The 23,782-nt window shown below is 40.7% G+C and overlaps 2 protein-coding genes across 3 annotated transcripts; one reads left to right on the forward strand and one right to left on the reverse strand.

The window, feature by feature from the left end:
• Positions 1 to 381: 381 nt before the first annotated feature.
• TDO2 (tryptophan 2,3-dioxygenase) lies at positions 382 to 12,478 on the forward strand. Of its 2 annotated transcripts, none has more exons than XM_084263797.1 (12): positions 382 to 434; positions 853 to 952; positions 2,018 to 2,108; positions 2,872 to 2,942; positions 4,764 to 4,891; positions 6,512 to 6,698; positions 7,919 to 8,026; positions 8,818 to 8,929; positions 9,047 to 9,104; positions 9,629 to 9,708; positions 10,297 to 10,387; positions 11,563 to 12,478. In XM_084263797.1, the coding sequence occupies exons 1-12, from the start codon at positions 400 to 402 to the stop codon at positions 11,714 to 11,716; spliced, it is 1,215 nt and encodes a 404-aa protein (XP_084119923.1). In that variant the 5' UTR covers positions 382 to 399; the 3' UTR covers positions 11,717 to 12,478. The 2 variants fall into 2 exon arrangements, with proteins under 2 accessions (XP_084119923.1, XP_084119924.1); XM_084263798.1 differs by having other exon boundaries at positions 11,673 to 12,478.
• Positions 12,479 to 13,261: 783 nt separating this feature from the next.
• On the reverse strand, positions 13,262 to 23,143 carry CTSO (cathepsin O). Its single transcript, XM_084262784.1, has 8 exons — positions 22,774 to 23,143; positions 21,368 to 21,473; positions 20,107 to 20,240; positions 18,745 to 18,912; positions 17,209 to 17,330; positions 15,847 to 16,010; positions 15,297 to 15,389; positions 13,262 to 13,948 (listed from the first exon to the last, which is right to left on the reverse strand). The coding sequence occupies exons 1-8, from the start codon at positions 23,029 to 23,031 to the stop codon at positions 13,914 to 13,916; spliced, it is 1,080 nt and encodes a 359-aa protein (XP_084118910.1). The 5' UTR covers positions 23,032 to 23,143; the 3' UTR covers positions 13,262 to 13,913.
• Positions 23,144 to 23,782: the final 639 nt, after the last annotated feature.

The raw sequence follows: 23,782 nt of genomic DNA on the forward strand, positions 1-23,782 counted from the left end.
AGATGTCTCCTTGATTTACCTCTTCGACCAGCTTCGGTCCCCAAAGAAGCAACTGGTGGAAACCTTGCAGTAAAAAGCAGAAAAAGCGGGTGCCATAGGACAAAGCAAATATGCCAGATGTTCCTGGTTTGACTGATTAGAAAAAAAAAAATCAACACAAAGAACTACAAAAAAAACCCCAACCTGGATAGCCAACAACACATGAACTTATTGACCTTTGTGCCGCGATAGTTTCTGCAATTACTGAATAGCGGGGATGGGCTGAGGCTAAAGAGGAGAACTTGGGGGATGGCCTAGGCAGTGATATAAGGTTACATATAAGGCAGCTGCAGCAGATTTGGGAGCATTATCAGACTGCATCTCCTGGGACACAGGTCGCCGAGTTTGGATCCTGGAATCATGAGCGGGTGCCCCTTTGCGGGGAACAACTACCAGTGAGTGCTTCATTTTGTGTTTTGCTTCATAATGTCAGTTCCAATTATATAATATTAACATAAAATATGAAAGCTCAAAGAGAAATTAACAGTCATCAAAAGATAGATAACTGTAGCTATTGCTAGAGGAAAGTTAGTCTGTACAAGGACTTGTCTGACCACTTTTTCAATGAACTAGAGGTAATGCTGCCATTACGTTACATGCTTGCCACAGCTGTTACTGGGGAAAGATTTATTCCAGCTGTATTGTTTTTCTCAAAAAAATACTTCTTTTAAAACCACTTAAAACAAAAAAAACCCTGCTTTTTTTAAAAAAAGAGCATTGTTAGAACTGTAGACATACCTGTTAGTAAAAAGACAGGTATTTTCATAGTTCTTAAATTAAACAGTTTATATATTTACCTAATTATCTTCTTAGATTTAACAAGCTATCTCTGGAAGATGAAAAAGATGACAAGTCACAAGAAGGGATTAATAAAGCCAGCAAAGGTGGACTTGTCTATGGAGACTACTTACAAGTAAGTGTCAAGATTTCACTTTACTCCCCCAGTTGCACTTAGGAGTTGAGCCAGGACGTGTGATTGATGCTTCTCCCAGCTGTTGGCCAGTCACTTCTACCTGAGCTCTCCATGTGTAGTCACAGGCATGGATGCTTGTCTCAACTGCGATGGTACAGAGGGATTGTGAGATGGCTTCTCAAACTGCAGGAAAGCTGGCCATTTGGGGGGTTTTGGTAGGGAATTATTTATATTGGTAGACCTTAATTGTAAGGTGGTGCACCACAAGAGCCTTTTCTTGTTTGACAATCACCATTTGGCAATTTCTCCATGTCAGCAGGTGATGTGCAATTTCCCTGAATTATTGCAGGAATGTCCAGAATAATTGGCTGGAAAAAAGATATTGCAGAAACTGAGGGGTGGGATGATGATGGGGAGAGGACAGACAGAAGAGAAGTGAACACAAAAAACCCCAAACAAAACAACAAATAATAAATCAATATAGTTTTGGGTTTTTTGTGACAGCATGAACTGAAGTGAGTGGAATTACTCTGTGCTTGTAAACAGAAAACTGAGTTGTTGACATACTATATGAAACCCTGCAAAGTTTTCTTTTAAAACAACTGTTTCAACTGTAAATTTGACCCAGTAAAAATATGAATCAGTAATGCCAGAACTAAACTAACTGAACTAACTTCAAATCAGAGTTCCTGTGCAGATATTACTGCTTGATCACATAGATTTTTACTATAGGAACTCCATTTTCATGGAACATGACCGTATAGATGTAAAATCTGGAAAACGTGCTGGATACTTTGTTTCCTCTTTTGTTATCATTAAAAATACAGTAAGTGATTTTTTGAACTTTATTACCTGAGACACCTAAACATTCCATTTTAGGCAAGATTTTTTTTTTAAATTAAAAATGACACCTGAAGCCATTCAGTCTAACTTCTCAGACAAACTGGAATATGGGGCCTATTTTTTTTTTATATTATGCTTAAATATTAGCTCTATGCAGTAGGACTGCTATTACTAATAGCAGAATTGAGAGCTTTGCAGAACAGTGTTATCTTTATTTTTAAGCTTAACAAAATATTGAATGCTCAAGAACTTCAGAGTGAGAAGAAAGGAAACAAAATCCACGATGAGCATCTTTTCATTGTGACACATCAAGGTAAGTGGTTGGGAGGAGTTCTGTGGTGGTTGACTGGCATTCTTCGCAGAGGGAGTTAGTGCTGGAACATGCAATGCATGATTTGTTTTCATTTTAGACACAGTCACTGCAATTCCTCTGCCTCTTTTTTTCTGCATTTACATATATGTCCCTATATATTGCATAGGCCATAGTCAACTCTATGCTTGTGAAGCTGTGGTTCCACTTCTGGAGAAATTAAGGTGGTGAAACTCATTCCCCCATCTCAGTAATAGGCTGCTATGCACTTCACTGTATGCAAACTTTGTGTGTTGGCTTGTGCCTTCTCTGAAACTTCGATTTTAACCATGCAGAGGATGTCTTTAAGCCGGCATACTGTTTGGCAGGAAAAACTTCTGCTATCTACATGTCACTGACAGAAAACATGCAGATGACATAAAGGTTGTGAGCAGCTCTGGGATTAGCTTTTATTGGACTATCAGGTCTAGATTTTTCTCTTTCTCTCTTTTGTAATGAAATTTCTGTACATCAAATATCTGATGCACACAGCAGGCTTTAAAAAAATGTGCCAACATTCTTGACTTTAGATTATTTCATGTAGCAGTTTAAGGACAGCATACTGTACCAGGTAATTCATCTGTGTGTCAGCAGCTTTTTATATACCAGCACTGTAAATGTAGGCTACAATTTCAAAGCAAAATGTAGGACTTTTATTTCTTAAAGCTATGAAGAAAAAAATGAATTCATGCTAAGGTTAATCCTAACAATGCCTTTCATGTTGTAGCTTATGAACTTTGGTTTAAGCAGATTCTGTGGGAAATGGACTCTGTGCGGGTGATCTTTCAAAATGGCCACGTAAGTTAAGAGCAAATACTAATTTGATGAAAATGCAGCCCTCCCTCTTGCCTCCTGCCTTCCAGACTGATCTGTTTACTAAAGCAACATGTACTCTTTTTTAAAACCAGCATTTAAAAAACCAAAACCAAACAACAATAAAAAATGAAATTTGGCAGAGGGGCTCTTATATCCTGATAGTACAGATACTACTTGATCTGCCAAATCTTATGTCCTCCTGAAGATTGCATGTTGCATAGATTGCTCTCCAAGACCAACTTCACTTTCAAAAATGCTTTCATGCTGTGCTACTGGTACTGGATAACTGCAGAAACTTACCTTGGGTGTATTCTACTGCAGAAAAAGCATGCTCAGAGGAAAAACTCAAACTAGAGGGAAAGCAGGTATTTCTATGTTGAAAATTTCTGCCTTTGTTCAGGTTTTTTTGAAGTCTACATACTATATCCTTCCATCCAATGTCTTCCACGTGAAAGGAAAACTTTTTGGTAGTTGTATATTGTGACAATATATAACAATGTACTATTTCTACCCAATAGAAGAGGAATATTTAAAATCACAGTGTAGTGTCCTATAATTTCTGAAAATTATAAACATAATAGGAACACTTTGAAGATCTCTGAATGTTTGCTCAAAGCTAAACATCCCTCATACCAACCAAGGAAAACTCCTCACCTGATGCTACATCCACAAAAAAGGCTGACTGCATGTAACTTGAGAAATAGTTTGATTAACATTATGAGTGTCTATATACAAAGAACATTTGAAACTAGACTACAATGAAAGAAGGAACCCTTTTATCATAATGTCTGATTAAAACTTTCATAACTGTGTTGACTTTTTAGTTGAACATTATATCAAATTATAACTGATCAAAATCAGTTCTTAAGTAGAATAATTTTTCATTATTTATTTTTGTGAAAAATGAAACTGCTTAAAATCAGAATTTGAAATGTCAATCTTAAGGTTAAGCAGACACAAGAAGATTAAGGAAATGGTTATCATCTTTCATTGTTTGTAGTTTGATATTTCCTGCTTGTGTGCCCTTGTCTTAGAGAGAAATTTGATTGCATTGAAGCAAACAGGAATTTTAGCAGTCTCCTCTGCAGGCCGAGTGTTCAACTTAGCCAGAGTAGAGCTTCTGTGTTTTCCCTTTAGTATTTTCCATTTCCCACCAGGTAGTGTTCTCTATTTTTCTCTGCTTGCTAAACACACATCTGTGATGAACATCTTTTTAGATGCACTCTCTGCTTCTCAACTTTTAAGTACTTTCTGTACCTTGCCATATGAGTTGTTCCTTCACAGTCTTCTGCTTAAGGACACAGTTTAGTGGTGGACTTGGCTGTGCTAGGTTAACGTTTGGATTTGATGATCTTAAAGGTCTTTTCTAACCAAAATGATTCTCTGATTCTAGAACAGTAGAAATGAGTATAGAAGTGATTAGAAGAGCATAATATAATTATCATATCACAGATCATTAAAAATAGCATTGTAATAAGCAGAAATTATCATAATGATTTTGATCTAGAATTTAATTTCATGTGGAGACTTCTATTTCAGTCAAAAATGTAGTAAAGAAGAAAAAATCCCATGTATTTGGTCTAGTTGTAATTTATAATCAGTCAGAGAAAGACAGATTTCAATCTCTGAACATTATAATTTTCGTTTTCAGTTACAAATAGGACCCTCCATTCAGTATGAGATTCTGCCCCTGTGCATTTCATGTGGGAACTCCAGTGACGCACAAGAGTGAAAAGACCTGAAGTAGGCAGAATATAGAAAGAACACCGTTCTGTCTGGTGATGATCTTTATTTTTTCTACAGGTAAGAGATGAGAGGAACATGTTGAAGGTGATTACTCGAATGAACAGGATTTCAATGATTCTGAAATTACTTGTGGAACAGTTCTCAGTTTTGGAAACTATGACTGCATTGGACTTCTTTGATTTTAGGTAAGTACTTGGTATTCCTCCACAGTAATCCCTGAGCTAGTAATTCCCATCCTTAGAACTGACTGTGAATCTTGTACATGCCCAGGGAGCTTGTAGTACAGCATCCTTCAGCGAGGTGAGAGCATACCTCAGAGAGGCGACCGTGACATGAGCGTGCAAGGGTCGATTGAGAACTTGAGCTTGCGTGTGAGTCCAGCATGCTCTACAAAGAAGTGCAAGCTGATTGTTAATGTTTGTGTGGTGCTGCTGCTGAATGGTTTCAGAGTAAAAAATTAAAGCAATAGAAACAACAGAAATAGCTCACGTTTACACTAACAATGTGGTTGAAGCTTACCACTGTGCAGCTGCAGCTACATTCTATGGCAAGTCGTAGAAGTGCTTGAGTGAGAGGCCTGCACTCTTAGTAGACCATCAAGTAGATATTTCAGCAGTCTTGGTTTTGCACAGGGTTTCCTAGCTTCGTGTTTTTAGTGGGTCTGCAGGGCTGGAGGCTCCAAGCGGCTATAGAAAGCATTGATGTCTCTTCTTTCTCCCCAGTAATTTCTGCTCTCCAGTAGCTGTCCACTGTATTGCTGGTGGATGGTAGCTCTTCTGCCCAGCCTTTCTTTGTCGTCCCTTGGCTTGACTCTCTTGGTATTTCTCTCTCTTCCCTCACTTCAGCTGGGTCCTTCCACTGCACTGCCATGTGTGACAGCTCCAGCCACTGTCTACCTTCCTATTCTTTTTCTGCTTCTGTCCCTGACTCATTACCTAAATGTGGTCCAGTCCCCCATTCACTTCTGTGTTGCTTCTTTATCCTTTCCTTTCTCTCTTTTAATGCCTCCTAACTAAAAAGCACATAAAAATACAATTTTGCTTCCCTTGGAGGTTTGAAACATCTGTATTATCTAACATTACACCACAGCAGGGGAAATCCATGGGCTGATCATCTGTTTTTCATGGATCCTTGCTCTCAGCAACATTCTGTCACTGGATAAGTAAACAAGATCAAATCAATGATCTGTTTTTTTGCCAAATCTTGTACTTGCAATTCAAAGTGCATTACAATTATCTAGCAGTGGGATTTCAGATTAATTTATTAATAATTTTTTTCAGCATGGCCACGTGATTGAACTCTGAAAGAATCCCATTAATTAATCCCTCAAATGAAACCCACTAAGTGTTTTTCTGAACATTATTCCATTGTATACATAGAAATTATTCTGTATAACAAGCCTATTTAAAATGCATTCATTAGCACTTTAATGATGTGGATATTTTTGTAATAGCTATTTTGGGGTGAAGCTGCTTATTCTGTTTGGAAAGGAAATGATATTCACTTATGTTTCCTTCTGTGCATTACACATGCAAAGCTGCTCTTTTAAGACAGTAAAAACATGAGCGTGCATATGTATCTGTTTATACAATATATGGCCAGAATATTAGAATATGTTATACATACATTGTAGTTGCCTTCAAATTGCTTTTTTTTCTTAATTCCAATCAAAAAGTGTTAAATATCTATTTTATAGTCTTCAAATGTGACATATGTGTTGGTTTAGTTTGTTGAGAAGCAGAGGACCCCATCATTATAAAATAATATCCTGCATTTTTGTATCTTCTTTTCTTCTGTTCTCAAAGATACTACCTAAGCCCAGCCTCAGGTTTCCAGAGCCTGCAGTTTCGCTTGCTAGAGAACAAAATCGGTGTTCCCCAAAGTCTGAGAGTCCCCTATAACAGAAGGCATTATCGTGACAACTTCAAGGGACAGGACTATGAACTACTGCTTAAATCAGAGCAAGAACCAACACTACTGCAACTTGTGGAGGTAACAATGTTCATCTTAGACCTTCCTTCGTTTTCCCCGTCTCCCAAGAATGTCCTTTATGGGCACCAGCGACAAATTGTTCTTCCTTGAGAGAAGCAGGCATGCTGGCCATTGCCCAGTCAGTTGTGGTTTGGATTCTTACTAAACTTGTTATGAGAGTTAGCCGGTAGTAAACCAATTGATTTTTTTCACAGCATTTCCTTTGTCTTAAAAGTCCGTTATCCTAGTAACTTGCATTGTGACATGCACTGTTTCATTTGCACTGTTTTTCATCACCAGAAACTCTTTTTAAAAGAAAGCTTGAAAAATATTTCCACTGTTAGTGATGGCTACTAGAGGTTTAAAATAGAAAAGGCAAAGTGACAATCCAATATGGAAAGGAGAAAATATGTTTAACAAGTGTTTCATTATCACTTACCATGTTTTAATGACTTTGTCTCAAGGCTTATGAATGATCAACTCTCTTGTCATTTTCATACGCAAAATGAACCTAACTTTCTAAAGAATAACGCAGTATGAACCTCAATAAAAGCATCCACTCTTATTAGCCCATTTGTCTATTATCCATTTGTCTAATGACACCTGATAGAGAAATTTCTTACATATTCTCTAGCTTTTCTTCATTTGTATCTTTCACAGAAGGAGCTAAATTAAGGGATCTCTAAAGGAACTTTGACCATAAAGATTCTTGATTTCCCGCTCCCCCCTCCTAATTTTATTCCCATTATTAAAAGGAAATCAAAGAGAAAGCTTTCCTACCTGCCAAGTAAATTTGTCTCTTGTATCGTCACATACTGTGGTGCAAGTTAATGACAGATTCCTTGATCAGTATTCAGCCTATCTGACATGTTAAAAACAGATTGTATAGATGGTCCTCTATCTTCCTTCTTACTAATTATCTTTACAATTATACTATATATGTGGAATAAGATTGTTTCTCTATATCTGCAAAGGAGCTGGTTTTAAAGATACTCTTAGAATGAGACAGATTTTGTCTTCCAACACTGGTCATTTAACCTGTAACTTATGTGTCTGCTTGCAGAGCACCATTATACAGGTATAAATCTTTTACATGCATGTGTTAACTTCAGCAATGAGCATCTCTGTGGGATAGTAAACCAGAACTGTAGCAGCATAATTTATGTCACTGTAACTTGCAATTCTAGGGCAATGTGGCTGTATTGTAATGTTTGAACACGTTATGATTGTTATTATTCTAGGCATGGCTGGAAAGAACTCCAGGGCTCGACGCAGAAGGATTTGATTTCTGGGGACAATTTGAAGTGAATGTTTTAAAAGGTCTAGAAGAGGAATTTGCTATGGTGCAGGTATACAGTGTACTCTCGAGTGAGCTATAAGCAAAGCCAGCTGGCAAAATGACATACTGACATAAATGTGACCTTTGGGCCACTCACAGTTTCTTACTGACTGCACTTGATCTTCAGCAGCTTCTGTTTGTAAGAAGCATTAAAAAATTGGAAAATTTTTAGGAAATCTGAATAACTTTGTAATTTGCCATCTAAGATGGTTTAAAGCACGTGATACACAGAAAGGTATAAAATCAATGGACGGGTTGAAATTGATTTTACTGAGAGTACAACCTCACCTTTAGTTATTGCTTGCATCTACAGTTGGGAGTTAACACAAAATTTGGGCCCCTGAGCTGTATGGAACATCACTATAAACAGCCCGTTTCTATATAACAGCATCTGGCAATTTGCTGCTAGGTGAACATTTGAATTACACTTGCAAATAAACATAAGAAAATCCCCACATACTGTAACACCTGTAGCTTTAAGTATTTTTAATGAAATAATCTATATATAAGAACTAATCAGTTTCCTGAGAGTATCTGTTAACAACTTAATATCTTATCTAAACATATTTTATTTACAATTCTGCATTGACAGCCATTTGATTGTGGATTTTGTGCTAATTGTGGTTTTTAGAGGACAGTGACTTAGTGACTCATATATCTTGTTTGAAAATACAGTTCTAACATTTAGGATTTAAACTTGTAGAGTACTTATGATGAAAACAGAAGTTACATCGTGGGTCATTCAAGCAGTTAATTTTCCCTATTGAATTCTAAAACCTCTTTTTGTTTTAAATATCAAAGGCCAAACCAGAATCGGAAGAAAAAGATGACTTGTTATCTGAATTCCATAAACAGAAGGATGTGTTACTTTCCTTATTTGATGAAAAGCGCCATGAGCACCTGCTTAGTAAAGGTAGATTTTATTAATGTATATCAACATGCACTTCTTACGTACACTTTCTATGATCCTGTAATGGCCTTCAATTTGCAGGAGAATCAGTAACAAACTAAGGACCCTTGTGTTTTTCAGGAGAAAGACGACTGTCTTACAAAGCACTGAAGGGTGCCTTAATGATCTACTTCTACAGGTACTTTTAGAAGATATACCTTTAATGCTTACTGGCAGCAGGAGAGGTGAAGGGTAAGGGCAGTGGCACGAGTTTATTTAGGCTGGAACGGACCTTGGAAACTAATCTAGTCCCACCCTCTGTGAAAACTCAGATTAGTTAGATCCAACTTGAAGGTCAGATCGGGCTGCTCAGGGCTGTGTCCAGCTGAGTTGTGAATGTCTCCAAGGATGGAGGGTACACGGCCTCTCTGGGCAGATGGTTCATGTCTGGCCAGATGCTGCTCCACAGACTGACACTCGCAAGCACATTGCTCAGTGTCCTGCACAGTGTCCTAGAAAGGTTTGGGGTATTTTCCTGAGTGTGAGTGAAAAGGCACATAGAGAGGCTCGTGTAGCAGAAGCATTTGTTAAAATATCTACCAACATTTCAATACCAATTTAGGCAAACCAGACATTAGTTCACTGTCATGCATTGGTGAAATGAAACTTTTAAAAATACAGCATACTGCAAGGGACTCCCTGTCTTCTCTTTTGTTTTCCAAGGGAAGAGCCTCGCTTTCAGGTTCCCTTTCAGCTTCTTACCTCCCTTATGGATATCGATGTGCTCATGACCAAATGGAGATGTAAGTTCCACTTTCTCACAGTGACACTCTCTCTTTTAGTACACTGTTCTGTTTCACCCTTTGTTGGACAAGTTATACACAGTTTCAGAACTGAGCTTCTGAGTCCTTTCAGATTGGCTTTTTATTCATTCATACTTCAGCAAGAGAAAGGATGAATGGCTGCCTCTGTGATCATTAGATACATGGGTATAGCTACCATTTCTATGACATGCTTGAAGTGAGGTGAATGATTTTAAGGGACAGGCATTTATTTTACAATGCCTGCCAAAACATCATCACAACTCTTCATGTGCAAACAGTGCTTCTGCCCCTTCCCTATCTAGATGTCCATAAATGAACATATTAATTCTGTATTAAGAGAGCATGGTAACGGGTAGTATTTAGGTGATTTGTTCTGTACTTACAGTAATGTTATATTAGATGACTGAAGAGTGGCACAATTAACTCTGCATTGCTGAAGACTTAATAGTTCAATATTTGCAAAGATCTCTGCATGATTTTTAGTATTTCAGTGATGCACCTTGATGTGACCCTTTGGTTATATCTTAGCACTGCACACATGCCACATCCTCCTTTTGTATTGCTTAGATAACCACGTCTGTATGGTGCACAGAATGATTGGCAGCAAGGCCGGCACCGGCGGCTCATCAGGCTACCAGTATCTGCGCTCCACAGTGAGGTAAGGATAGCACATTCCTCCCATTACCTGCAGTGCTGCGCTGTGTGGAGACTCATGGCAGGAGACAGATTTCCTGCAGCTTGCTGGAGGCCAGAAGGCTGCTGTTTCTCTGCTGGGACTCTGTTTCCTGCTGTACATTGACTCATTGGGTTGGCACCTATAAACTCCCAGTGTTCTGGGGCCAAAGAGGACTCCTCCTGCTAACTCATGCAAAGTGCCACTTGCAGTTCTCAGCCAAGGGACCTACGTGTTACTGTAAGAGCAGTGAGTGATGTTAATCCCTGGTAGTTCAGTTTGTGTGCAAGCTAGAGCAATCTAATGAGGTGATACAGTCCAGAAGTGAGTCCTGCCTACTGTGCAGCTCATGGCATTTTATTCTTTAGCATGACCTCTAATCGTGATGGTCCTGAGGCACTTCGATTTAGCATTTAATATATTCTTAGAGCTGATACTAAATAAAACTCTCAAGCTGTGGAAACAGGTTTCCTTCTGTTGGATGAAGCAGAAGAGGAACTTAAAAGGGAGGATTGAGGCATGAGCACAGAATTCTCTGAAAGGCTGAACTTTTTAAAATGCAAAATATGAGGATTCAGCTACTGAGACAATTCAAGCTTTTTAGCTGCAACTATGTCCTGACAGTCCTGAACAAAGTTATGTCTAAAAGCACAAGGATATTCAAACCACCTTCTTCTACGTGCATCTTCTCTGAAGTTTGTTTTCAAAGAGAAACTGTACGTAGCTGGTGACTGCCATGTGTGGTTGTGGGCAGCAATTCCCATCACAACCATCGTCACAGAGGGTAGAACAAAAGCAGATGGTGACATTTAATTTGGAGATTAAAGGTTTGCTGCCTTTTTCAGCAAGCCTTCTCACTCTTAATTTCAGGTTAACTTTCTTCCTAGATAAATTCGACTTCCGATCTACCCCAAGGGTGAAGGTCTGGTGACTATGACCAACGTAGCTTGCATCTTCAAGGGGAAGATGTGGCTATAGTAACCATAGTCCCTTTTTAGGTCTAATCTGCTATGCACTAGAAACAGGATTGGATTTTTACTCTAAAATATTCATGAGGAGGGTTAGTGCAGAAACCTTATTAAGAAGAGAGATGGAGTGTCTGAAATAATGCCTTTCCATCCTGCAATCACAGTATTAATTATTCCAATTCTCGTTCCCAGTGACAGATACAAGGTGTTTGTGGATTTATTCAATCTTTCAACGTTCCTAGTGCCACGACACTGGATACCAAAGATGAACCCAACTATTCATAAATTCCTTTACACGGCAGAATACTGTGACAGCTCCTACTTCAGCAGCGATGACTCTGACTAGCCTGCTGTTTGTGACTGGCTGCTGCGAAGAACACCAGGACTGTCACCTCGAGTGGTGCTACCCCTCAAACACAACAGCTGTTCTCACGCTGCGTGGGCGTGTAAATAGGTATTTATGGCTGACAGCTCTGTGAATAGTGTGATCGGTTTATGGAAGTGTAATTGTAGAAAAAGTAATCTCTATGAAGACTAAAATGATAACCCAATTCAACTCAGTGACCAATTTAACCCTTAAAACCTCCACTTAGAGAGAGGGAGCAAATCGTACAGAATTGTCATGATCCTGCCTTGTTTGTACATATTTTGTATTTGTTTGTTTGCCTAATGGCTGTTCGTAATTTACTTCTTCCAGTTGAGGATGCAATTGGTCTTATCACCTTCAGAAGAATATTAAATTCTGAGCTCTAGTGGAATTTCAAAAGGAATGTTGGGTAAGGGTTTTAAAAGTTAGATTTAAAGTTGCTCAGTCCGCAATCTACAGCCGCTGGAGCACTTCGAACATTTACATATGTCAAGAATCATGTTGCTATCTGTGTGTTACACATGAATGTACATCTTACTATTAGGAATAGAAGATATAAGTAAGTACTGAACTTTGCCCTTCAAATAAAGCAGTATTAAAGCTCAGCTTTGGTTAAATCTTCTAAAGCAAGCGTGAAGTTCAAACAAAAGACATGCATTTAAAGTGTTTTTTATTCAAAATATCATTGAAATAAGGATAAAACTGATACATAATAAAAGTGTGGCAAAATTGGCTGTAGAACACTGATTAAGAAGCTGCATCGCCTCCCCCTTAGAGGAACTCTCGTCATTTTTGGAAATCCACTGTAGGCCTTAATTTCTGGTGAACTGCTCTGTATGTCAGCACTTTGTATGTGCTCATACCTGGTAGTACCACCTCAAAACCACTGGTGGAACATCTCTGTTTGGTACTAGAGAAAGAACATTACTCTTGCCAGTACCAGCTGGGCACTTTGGCTGGTGTTTTCTGCTAGGGAAGTATGCTATCTCTTTTTGGCAAACTACTGAGGGAAGGCCCTGCTATGTAAGACCACAGGACTTCAGAAGACTCTCCTCCTTTGTTAATCTCAAGTTTTCAGCTAGTAAATTCAGTAAGTAGCAGAACCTGAAGTAGTAGAATATGGCACTTGGTCTCCCTTTCATTTAAAATATTAACACTTCGAAGGACAAGAATGACAATACTTAACAGATAATTATGAGCAGTCATTGCCTTTGTCCTAACAAGGTTCCAGTACCCTGATCTATTAACAGTAAACTTTTTAATTTCTGCTTCACAACTGGCTTCACTGTGAGCTGTGAAGTAGAGAAGGCCTGGAACTGACACAGCTCTCACAGCATGGCAAGGCTGATTGGCAAACACATACATACTGCCAGGGCCCAGGATGTTAAACCTTCATTTGCCTAAATACAGTTAAGTCTTACTCTGACAAATTAATTGGCAAGAATATCCACTGCAATATCTCAGGCACCTTCCAAAACATGCTCCCTGCTCTGAGGAGCTCTGAATTCATATTTACCCAGTAAATTTCTAAAGACTGAAACTGAAGGACTGCAGCACTCCAGAGGCAGTGGTGCCCAGGAAACAACTTTGACTCTCCATTTCCCTCTTCTAGTTTTCTATACATAGAGAAAACGTAGATTTTAAAACAAAAAAGAGGAAGACAACATATGTGTGACTGTCAGAGGTGCTAGAAAAGCCCAGACAAGTATCAAAGCATAACAGAGTACTTTCTTTCAACTGCTTTTCCTCCCCACCCATGGTTCTTCATAATTCAAAGCATTTTGACTTTATTCTGTCACATTATTCATTATTTGCTTCATATTCCTTATCATTTGGCATCACTTCTTTCCTTCTAAGATTGGTTTATGGCGTAGCATTCAACAGCTGGATACAGCTCACATCATTGAGTTTCCTTCCATCTTTGTAACTTCTTTCTGTGCACTCTGCAGTCAATTTCGAGTCTTCTTATTCCATGAGAGATTGGATGAGTAACACACATCTCAAATATTGGCATTTTAAAAACTCCAGCCAGCCCATTCCTGTACTGCCAGAAAGCAGGAATTGTCTTTACAGTCATTTCTTATTTTAGAAAATGTTGCTTTGAAGAAAATCTTCACATACAGTGGGTGTCAGTCTGTTTATCCAAATGATAATCACAGTCTTTGGCCAGTAAGTGTCAAACAAATACTGATGAAACCGTATCTGCTATACCTACAAATGAAACAGTATTTTTAAAGAAATACTGGAATTAGAGACTTGTCAGAAGTTCCCAGAATTCATACTCATATAATGGTCTCTCCCTTCCATGTGATGACAGGAGAGGAAGAGGGACCAGGAATCAGCTGAAACCCTTCTGTAGCCTCACAGACTGACACTACTATAGCTGTGCTCTACACTCCTCCCTACTCTGCTTTCATATTCAAAACTTTAGCTCCTTTCTGAGGATTTAGAACTAGTCGAGTCTGGGGGCCCAAAAGCAATTTAAACCCCAATATCCTCTTCCCTTCTAAGCACATGAACTAGCAATGGGTAGACACTATGAAGCTACGCAGCTCTGAAAGCTCACCAGGAGACTAGAGATCACAAACTCTCTTACAAGATGCATTTTTGAACACTCACATACACACAAACACAGAGCAAACTAGGCTTTTACTCCCGCTCAGTTGAAGTCTGCACCATTATACTCCTTCCAGCACTAAAACCAAAGTCTGACTACAGCCTGTGACAGTACAGCTCTTATAACCTCAAAAGTGTTAGCAGACCACCTCTAAATCAAAAGACATCATCTTTGGGGGAAACAGAGCAACTAGTGGCCTTTGCTGGATGGTTCTTGTGTGGCACACTGCAGAAAAAGTGAAAGATCCTGCTTTTAGAGAGAACAGATTCTGAAAATAACACCGCTGTTCCTCCTGACCACCTCTACATGTGCCTTATTTTTACTATTTCTAAGTTTATCTTTCCAAGTAGTTTTTTTATACAACAATACAAACAAAAGTTTCACCAACATAGAAACACTACAATTGGATACCTTGTTCTGAGTGCTGCCAAATCTCATGCAAATGGTAATAGTGCAGGAGATGGAACTGGCACTGAAAGGTGCTATCCTACTGAAAAGCCACAAACAGGGTACACAATCCCCAAACAGGGATAGATCCACCTGCCATACATTTGCTAAACTGAGCCCAGAGATAACTGCATCCACCAGACAAGGACAGCTGCTGTTGCACCTACAAGGAGCACAGTGATGGCACTAACCCAGTGCTACGATAAATGACTTTACAGCACCGTTACCTCTTCACAGTCAGGTACAATAGCACTGCATTTGTTATGCCATATATAGCTTTCCCTTGGTATAGCGCTTTTTGGTCATTCTGCATGGCTTGTTTGAACTAGCAGCTGTACTAGCAACTGTGTTATTTATTCTTCCACCTGGACTCTTTTAGAAAAGTGGAGAATGATTCATATTTCCTCTCTGAGGATCCCACTATATCACATTAAATGGAGAAACATACCCCAGCACGTGGCCTTTACACCTTGAATTGATTTTTGTCAGACTTACCACAGACATTGCCACCTATCTTAACACGAACATAGCCATCTATTCCCCATGTCGGCCCCCAGGAGTTCTGTACAATCCAGTAAGGGATATCACCTGGAAGAGACATTTTCAGAAACAAGAGACATCAGATGTGGAAAGCATAAAAAATTTCTAACACTCTATAGAGTTAATTAACACGTTACTATCTCTCAGATTTTGATGGTTTGATAATATAGTACAGGCAAGCCTACTGCTGTTGACCTAGAGGACAGAGCTGACAGTCCAGCACTGAACTGTCTGGATGTATCCTCTGCTAGCGTGAAGACATACAGCTGCGTTTGTGACTTTACAAGGACATGAACTCCCACAGAACAGAAGGAGCACAGACATGAGAAGAATTTCTCCTGGGATGAAGACTGCACTTCCAGAACTGATGTGACACCAAACCAAACAGCTCTCAACAGAACACCCAGTGCCAGATTTTTAATCACTTGGCCCACAAGAGCCAAGTTGCAAGTAAGAAAAAAACCACAAAACCCACTGGGGTGAAATTCAGTTGATGGAAACGTACCTGTTCTGTCAAAACCAGTGATGAGGACAGCATGATTTGCTCTTCCACTGGAGCAGTGGTACTGTATGATCCCACCAAGATAATCCTGCCAGCTAACTGCATCTACTGTGACTGCCAATGGTCCCCAGTTAACAAGCACCCTCATCATTTCTTCTTCCTGACCGCTGTGAAAAATGTGAGTGACAATGCCGAGTGACTTAAATTAGCACACCAAAGCCATTTGAGAGGTGGTAATCTAGTCCTTAAGTACAATTTAAAAATCAAACAATTCAACCGTTTCCTAGGAGCTCTACACACCACCTAACATACACCAATAAATACATATTTCATATACTACAAAACAGTAATACAAATACAGGCCACACAGACTATGGGGAAGACATGATGCTATTACAGATCCAAAGATACGATGCTATTAAAAAGAAGCAGGCTTTTGGGTCAAGTCAGAGGGCAAGGGAAAGCACCATGTACCTTTCATACATACATCTCCTTTCTCAATTAAAAAACAGCTTTGGAGAAACTGTTAGTCCATATTATTATGTGCCATTATTTTTTCAAAAATACAAAAGCACCTCTTGTATCATGTATAGTAACACACTGAAATAGGTATCTCAAACACAGAAGAACACAGGACATTACCATCAGCATCCTCACAGTCTTATATTAATATACTAGAAACAGGAAATCTTTATCACTGCATGGTGTGTGGAATGACTAAATTTGGCAAAGACAGACTGGCAAAGCTGTAATTGATTTTAGGTCTATTTGGCAGTAATTCAATTTCTAGTCAAAATTTAATTTCTTCTCCGCTCAGTAGCCAGCTGTACTGTACTGATAAAAACAAGAAACAAACTTCCTTGGCACTGAAACGGAAACAGCTACCAGCTGTCTTTACAAAGCTCAGATGACAATGCTGTCTGCTAAGTCATGGACTGGAGGAGGTTGCGGGTGGGTATGTAAATGGATGAATACCAAAGTAACTGAATACTTCCTAAATTTTTCAACAAATTCCAATTATTACTGGTAGGATGTGCTGTTTTTTTAGCAGTATAATGTTCAGTTGTTAAAAATTATAACAAAAAATGTTCCATTTTAAATTTAAAAGACCTAATTTCAAGACCCTGACTTCAGCTTTCTAATTTTAACAGACATTGTGATAGCAGGGTTGAGTGGATTCACTGTGGCAAGCCTTAACTCTCAAAAATGTTATGTATTAATTCTTACCCAGTACACAGCAACAGAGCTGATGCAATCAACCTCATAACCTTTGGCTGGTCAATGCCCTATTGGCTCTAGCTTACTCCACCATTACTGAACCCAGAAGGAAAAGTACAGCAAATAAAAATAATCAATAGTAGCTACCTGAAGTCATATGCAGCAAATCCTGTTATTGAAACTCCAAAATCTGAGTGACCAAAATAATGACACAGTCCTGTCTGGGCTTTAAAAGTATAGTCTGAATCTCTCACGAGTTTCACTTTTGTCTGCAAGAAGATAAATGAATGAGAATTTAATGCATTTCATTGTAATGCTACACAGCTCAAAACACACTGAAAATGATCACAGAACTTACTTGAAAATCAGCATGGTCTTGGTAGAGATTAAAAATAAGAATGTCACATTGGGAAATAAGGTATTTACCATCTCTCGTTTCTCTGCTTGCAGAGAAAGCTTCAGAAGGGATTCAGAAGTCTTTAAATAATGAATGGAATTCAAAAGGTCTCTCTGGTTTAAACTAGCCTCATAAGCAATTTCATCAATTTCAAGACACAGAGACCATGCATCTGTATAATGACTCTGATTATCCATTCTTCTCAAATGACATCCCGGCACAAAGTGATCCTCTCCTTCGGACAGCTCAAGAACCACAAACATCCCAACAGTTACATAAAACACTGAAATTAAGCCCAATCCTGCTATTAGTGTCCAATCCTCTTGCTAGTACATAATGTATGATAACGGCGGCCACAGTTCAAAGTCCAGCTGCAAAGTGATTGCAGCAACCTTCCACACTTCTCCAGCCTTCTGCAGTACAGCGTGTTTATGACAGCATCTCCTCCAATCTAACTCATTTGTAGTCCCTCTGTTGCCAACCAAGAGTGAATTTGGCTTCAGAAGAATCCAGGTGATTGTCCCCTGTCTTTCTTGAAAGTCAAACTTAAAGAAGTTACCTAGACTGTTATTATCCAGGGGTGTATCAATCTGCAGGGGTAGAATTAGTTTCTTAAAAAGGGCAATCAGAGGGGGTTCTGACTTAAAAAAAGAATTATTTTCATATTCTTGTATCTCAAACTGGCATCCTAGAGAGTACTTTTATTTCAAAGACATCAAAATGTTTCTGCTTACATACATTATTAACAGATATTTTGCATTTTTCATTACTATGTCTGCATTTTCATTGTTTTGGGTTGCAAATGAAAGAAAGGTAAAGGCACTCCATTTCATTCCCCAGACCTGTACGTGACTTTAGAAGGGTCACAAGAGAAACCACAGAAATCTGAAAGCAGAAAACCTAAACACCCTTCCTTTTCCTCAGAGGCTGGTGCCTAAACACAATCAGATCCACAAAATGAGACTGATAATGGCTCCTTCTACACTGGTACTGTGTATCTGCAGCTCCAATTGAATTCAGTGGAAATACTGAAGGAAAAATATTTTCAGCCCCTGTGGGTTGATTTGTTACATTCCCTAGAACATATATAGACCAATTCAAATCAACTTCTAATTCTATTTGAACAACCTTTCTCAACTCCAGATAAAATAAACATGCACACGTATATACGCACATACATTAAAGCCCAATCAGATGAACTACACTCCACCTTCCCCATCACTTTTTCCCAGTAAAAAAGAATGTCCATATGAAAGCTAAGGAAGGGTTTATGAAAAGTTTCAAACCTGGTTGAGCCAGCTCAAAGCACTGACAGTGGATCCCCCGCTGCAGCCGTAATTGTTGTATGAACAGTCAATCACCTGCTGCACGCTGAGTTCTTCCAGGTTATTTCCTTTGATTGCATAGGCAGACTCTATACCACCCACAACGCTGAAAGCCCAGCAGCCTCCACACTGGTCCAAAGAGAAGGGAAACAGGAGAAAGAAAAATTAAAACTTTATTTTTGAAGCCTAATATGAAAAAAAGATGTCGAAAGGGTGTTGTAATGCTCTTCATTTACTATATTGACCTTGAACTTCATTTTTAAGGTAGTAATGAAGAACATTAATCAGCCATTTAAAATATTGAACTGCTTTTTCCCCTGTAGTGCTCTCTGAAAGTTAGAAATGCATTACTGGTGTCTGATTTTAAGGTTTCCAGCATAATAGCTGTCTTATTTTAAGGATTCCTCCCTGAATCATTTTTGCACTTTAAGATAGGTCTGAGGGTGCTTTTTACTGTGAGCAAACTATTTTTCTAAAGAAGGATGGGGGCTCAGGATGAAATTCTTTTTTAACCACATTAGCTAGCAAGTTTTTCAAAAGGCTGCATTTAAGTAGACTACAATTTTCTATAGTCTGAAGCATTTTATGTAAATATATTAGACGACAGTTTACAAAACAGTAAACTGAAAATGAACAGAAGAATTCTTGACAGAAAGTGATTCTATACTGCAGTTTTAGGCTCTTTAAACTGTGGCATTTAAAACAGGAAGCAGAATTAATTCCTAGGCAAGGTCCAGGTTACACCATGTGAAGCACGGGAAGGAAAGACACTGGGGATTTAACAGCTTGTTTGTTTCTTACCAGTGACCATAACACTCTGGGATAGACTGTAATCATGTGGGGTCTGGTTATCTTCCTATCATGAATGAATCCTCTGAGGTGTTCAACAGTAAAAAAATGGGTATTGACCAGCCAAGGGCATTTGATCATGAGAGAAAAAAAACCAGCAACGGATCCAACCCATCCAGGTGAAACAGGGGGATGAGATTGGATATTGAGCTTACTTCAGTCGCTTCAGAAAAACACAAAATACAAAATACACATGGTGCAAAAACTCGATTAAAAATATCTACTATGCACAGTTTATAATTGTGTAATTTCTAAACGTGCAACTTTTACATCCCATGATTATAAGTGCAATCCCACCTTGCATAAAAAGCCGTGTCACTGTACATATTCCACCAGCCATACTTGTGCCTGAGCTTCAAGGAGTTTTGAGGCAATGCTGGTTCTTTCCAAACTTTACTGTGCTCTATGACGTACCTGCTGGAACTGTCTCTGAGCAGCGCTTGAGAACTAGGAAAGGCAAACACCAGAACTTACTGTTTGCTGATTTCTCACTTCTGCAATGACTTTCTTGTCCCTCCAGTCAAACTTCTTTGGCAGAGGCTTTTCCTTTCCCTTTGGCACTTTTATGTATCTGGGAAGTTTGTGAGGTATGCTTCTTAAGTAAATAGCTAAACACAGAATACAAACATCTATAAATCCACTAACTAAAAAAATCCCACAAACTACTATTTTACCAGAAGCCACAGAGGTAACTTTGAGCTGTATTTACAATCATGAGATTACATCTCATTCTCACATCCATAGAAAATTAACATATTTTAAAATAACCACTCTACTCCAGAATGCATGTAATTATTCCTATGGTTCTAAAAAGAACCATGTAGGGTATCTGGGTGAAAAGTGTAAGATTTACTAAAGTTGATCAATAACTATTCCATAAAATGAGTTTTGTTTGAAAATTTTCCCAACATTTTATTTATTGGAAAAAAATACTACTTTATTTTAGTCAGGTAAAAGTGGAAAAAATAAGAGAAGGATAACGTAAAGATTCTGAAACATATGTAAATGCTAGTTTTTCACTAAAAAAAACTGCTTAATTTTTTAAAATTTAAAATGGTGTAAAATCTCCTGATGAATAGAAAACATAACAGCAGACTTGAAAAGCAAAAAGAGAAGATTAGGTTAGGTATGGTTAGGTATCAGACAAATTTTCTCAGTAAAAAAATACCCCAAAACATCATATTGCTCCTAAAAGTCATGGCTATCATTGTACAGCCTTGTTTCCCCAAACGTTGTTTGGACTGTAGTCAATTTTGTCTTGGGGTGAGGAGGAATAGGAACTTAGAATACTCAAGACCTTGTTATTTCCTAATTTTACAACTGTTGCACCCAAAGAAGGTTTTAAGGTCTAGTGAGAAGACAGAAAAGAAGGAAAGAAGGAGGAAATTAAAAGAAGATAAGGAGCAATCGGAGGAGGGAAGGAGCAGTCAGAGGAGAGAAGGAGCGATCGGAGAAGGAGAGAAGGAGTGAGTGGAGAAGAAAAGAGGTGAGCGGAGAAGAGAAGGAACCAAGGGTCTGCACACTAAATCAAATTCAGGCTCTGGTGCAATTAAACCTTGCAAGACTAGAGAAACACAAAGAGGATTGTTGTATCCTTCAGAAGTACTTACAGTTTGGTACCAGATATTGTAAACTAGCTGACTGGAAGAATCTGTAAATGTGAAAGACAGAAGGTTCCGGGAAAGAATAAGGAAAATCACATAAAAAGGCATTAGTAGCAGCCAAAAATATATACCTTTGAACTCTTCAGGAAATAGGTGAGAAAATTGATTTATTCCATAGAAAGCAGTTGTATTATCTTTTGTTGATGAATTTAGTAATCTAATTCTTTTACTGCTTTCCTGAAAGAAAAAAAGGAAAAAAAAAAAGTTGTGGACATTATTAAGTTAGTGGTAGCAACTAAACCCTAAGAGCTGAAAAAGAAAAGGTTAGCAACAGTAAACATGAACTTAGATAACAAGACAGCTGTTCACCTCCGATTCATTGTGCATTCCTGTCAAACCAATATGAAAGCCATTAGGTTAATTTCAACTCTAAGAAAGATACAAAAAACATTTGTTAAGTGCATGGAGAGTAAAATATTGATATGAGACAGACAAAACAGGCCAGCTGAGAACAAACTGTGTCAAACTCATCTGATGCCCTTCTTGGGGAGCACTGCAAGCTCTGTGGTTCAGGGACACATAAACTGTCTTTAGATAAGAGTTAACCCTGTCTTGCTTTATCTCCTTATAAAGCAAAAGAACGGTATGAGGGCCTGAAGATAATAAACCCCCTAATGTTTAAGTTACCATGACCCCTAGATCTCTGAAAACCACATTTTTTTTTTACCACAAAAGCAAGACAATCTGTCACCTCCCTCCCAAACTTCTGCTGAGAAAGTTCAACACGAAACATACAAAAACTTAACGCCACCTTCTGCATTTGTGAGGACTTCATCGCACCCTCTCAGCAGACAAGGTCCGCGGGTGCATCCTGGGCTGTCACTCAAGGGAGGAACCCACAGCAGCATCACCTGCCGTCCCACCATCGCCACTCGGGCCGGCAGCAGGCTGGGCTGCCACGGCGGGCCCTCGGCTCCGGCAGCCACCCCGCTGCTCCGTTACACTGACACCTGCCCGGGACCGCCAGGTCCCCCTCACCACCCACATGTGGCACCGCAGCGGGCAGGGGGACGCCACCCTGCCCGACATTCCCGGTTGGCCCAGGTCCCCGGGAAACTGCTCTGACAGGAATCCCGGTACAGCCGGAGACGCGAGGCACGGGGCGGGCGAGTCCCGCTTCCCGCCGCGCCGGGCGCGACCACGGGGCCCGAGGCGTCTCGGGCCGAGGCTGACACCTGGCGTCAGAAACGGGGAGGGCAGAAAAGCAGCGACCCGGCGCCCGGAGCTTGAGGGCAAACCGGGCGGGCAGGGCCGAGGAACGCTGAACAGCAAAGGACTCCGGAGCGGGCCTCGGTATTCCGGGCCGACGAGCTCTGCCGTGACACCCGCCTCCACTTCCCACCCTCCAGCCACCCGGTTAGCAGCGGCAGAGCAACATCTCGCCAGCCGTCCTCCGGCGGCGGAGCCCGCAGCCAGCGCCGCGCAAGGCCCGCTGCGTAGCGCGGATCGCGAGTGTAAGTGCAGCAAGAACACCTACCCGGAGGGCCACCGCCGCCGCTTCGTTCTCCCGAGCACCTCTGTCCCACGGAGGGCGACCCCAACCACCACCGCGGTCCTCCTCCCCAAGCCGGATACCCGCAGGCGCCAGGAAGGCGGTGCTGACCACCCGCAGTAGGCAGCAGAGAAGCGCCAGCGCCGGCATCCCCATCAGCCGGCCGGGGCGAGCGACTGGTCCCACCATGCTGCTGCGGGCAGCAGATCCCAGCCGCCGCCCCGCCCCTGGCAGCCATGGCATGGCGGGGTGGGGCTTAGAGGGCACCTCCCCGCCCCACGGAGCTCACGGGCCGGGATGTTTGCCCGGCGGAGAGAGAACTTCAGTCTCTTCTCTCTCCAGCCCGTGTCCGCTAGTAACCCTCCACTTCCTCCTAGCGCAGGCCTGAGGGCAGGCCGGCGCCCTGCCGGGCGGGGCGGGGCGGGACTGTACTTGATACCGTGGGCGCCCGGCAGCAGCCCCTCCCGCGCTGTCCCCGGGACTGTCCGAGCTCGGGGCTGCGGCTGCCGGAGGGTGTCCCAGCACCTTTTTTTTGCGGTGTTCCGGCAGTGCCTGGAAGAAGCCCGTGTTTCGGGCGATGTTTTTCCGTGTGGGAGAGGCACGGCGAGGGGCGCAGCGCCAAAGAGGTGCTGAGCGTTCGGTTGGTTACCGAGTTAAGACAGAGGAAAAGTTTCTGGAACCCGGGAGGCTGCCGGTAGGAAGGAGAAGGTGTAGGGACTTCCTCGTGGCAGCAGAAACGCAACTTACAGGCGTTAGCCGTTGGTGAGGAGAGAAGCGCTGCACAGGCTGGGTCTGGTGCAGTTCCCTTATGCTAGAGGGGAACACTCGGGAGAAACCCGCTTGTGCTTGTTACAGAGGTTCAGTGGTTTCCTTTGGCAAAGCTGGTAGTGCCGTGTTTGGGAAACACGAGGCTTCCTCACCCTGAAAGCTGAAGTGGTGTGACGTTTTGCTGCCATCGCTGTGCTGTGTATCAGGGCGTGCCCTTTGTGAAAGG

The sequence above is a fragment of the Gallinula chloropus genome, assembly GCF_964237585.1.
Source record: "Gallinula chloropus genome assembly, chromosome: 4".
Lineage (NCBI taxonomy): Eukaryota > Metazoa > Chordata > Aves > Gruiformes > Rallidae > Gallinula > Gallinula chloropus.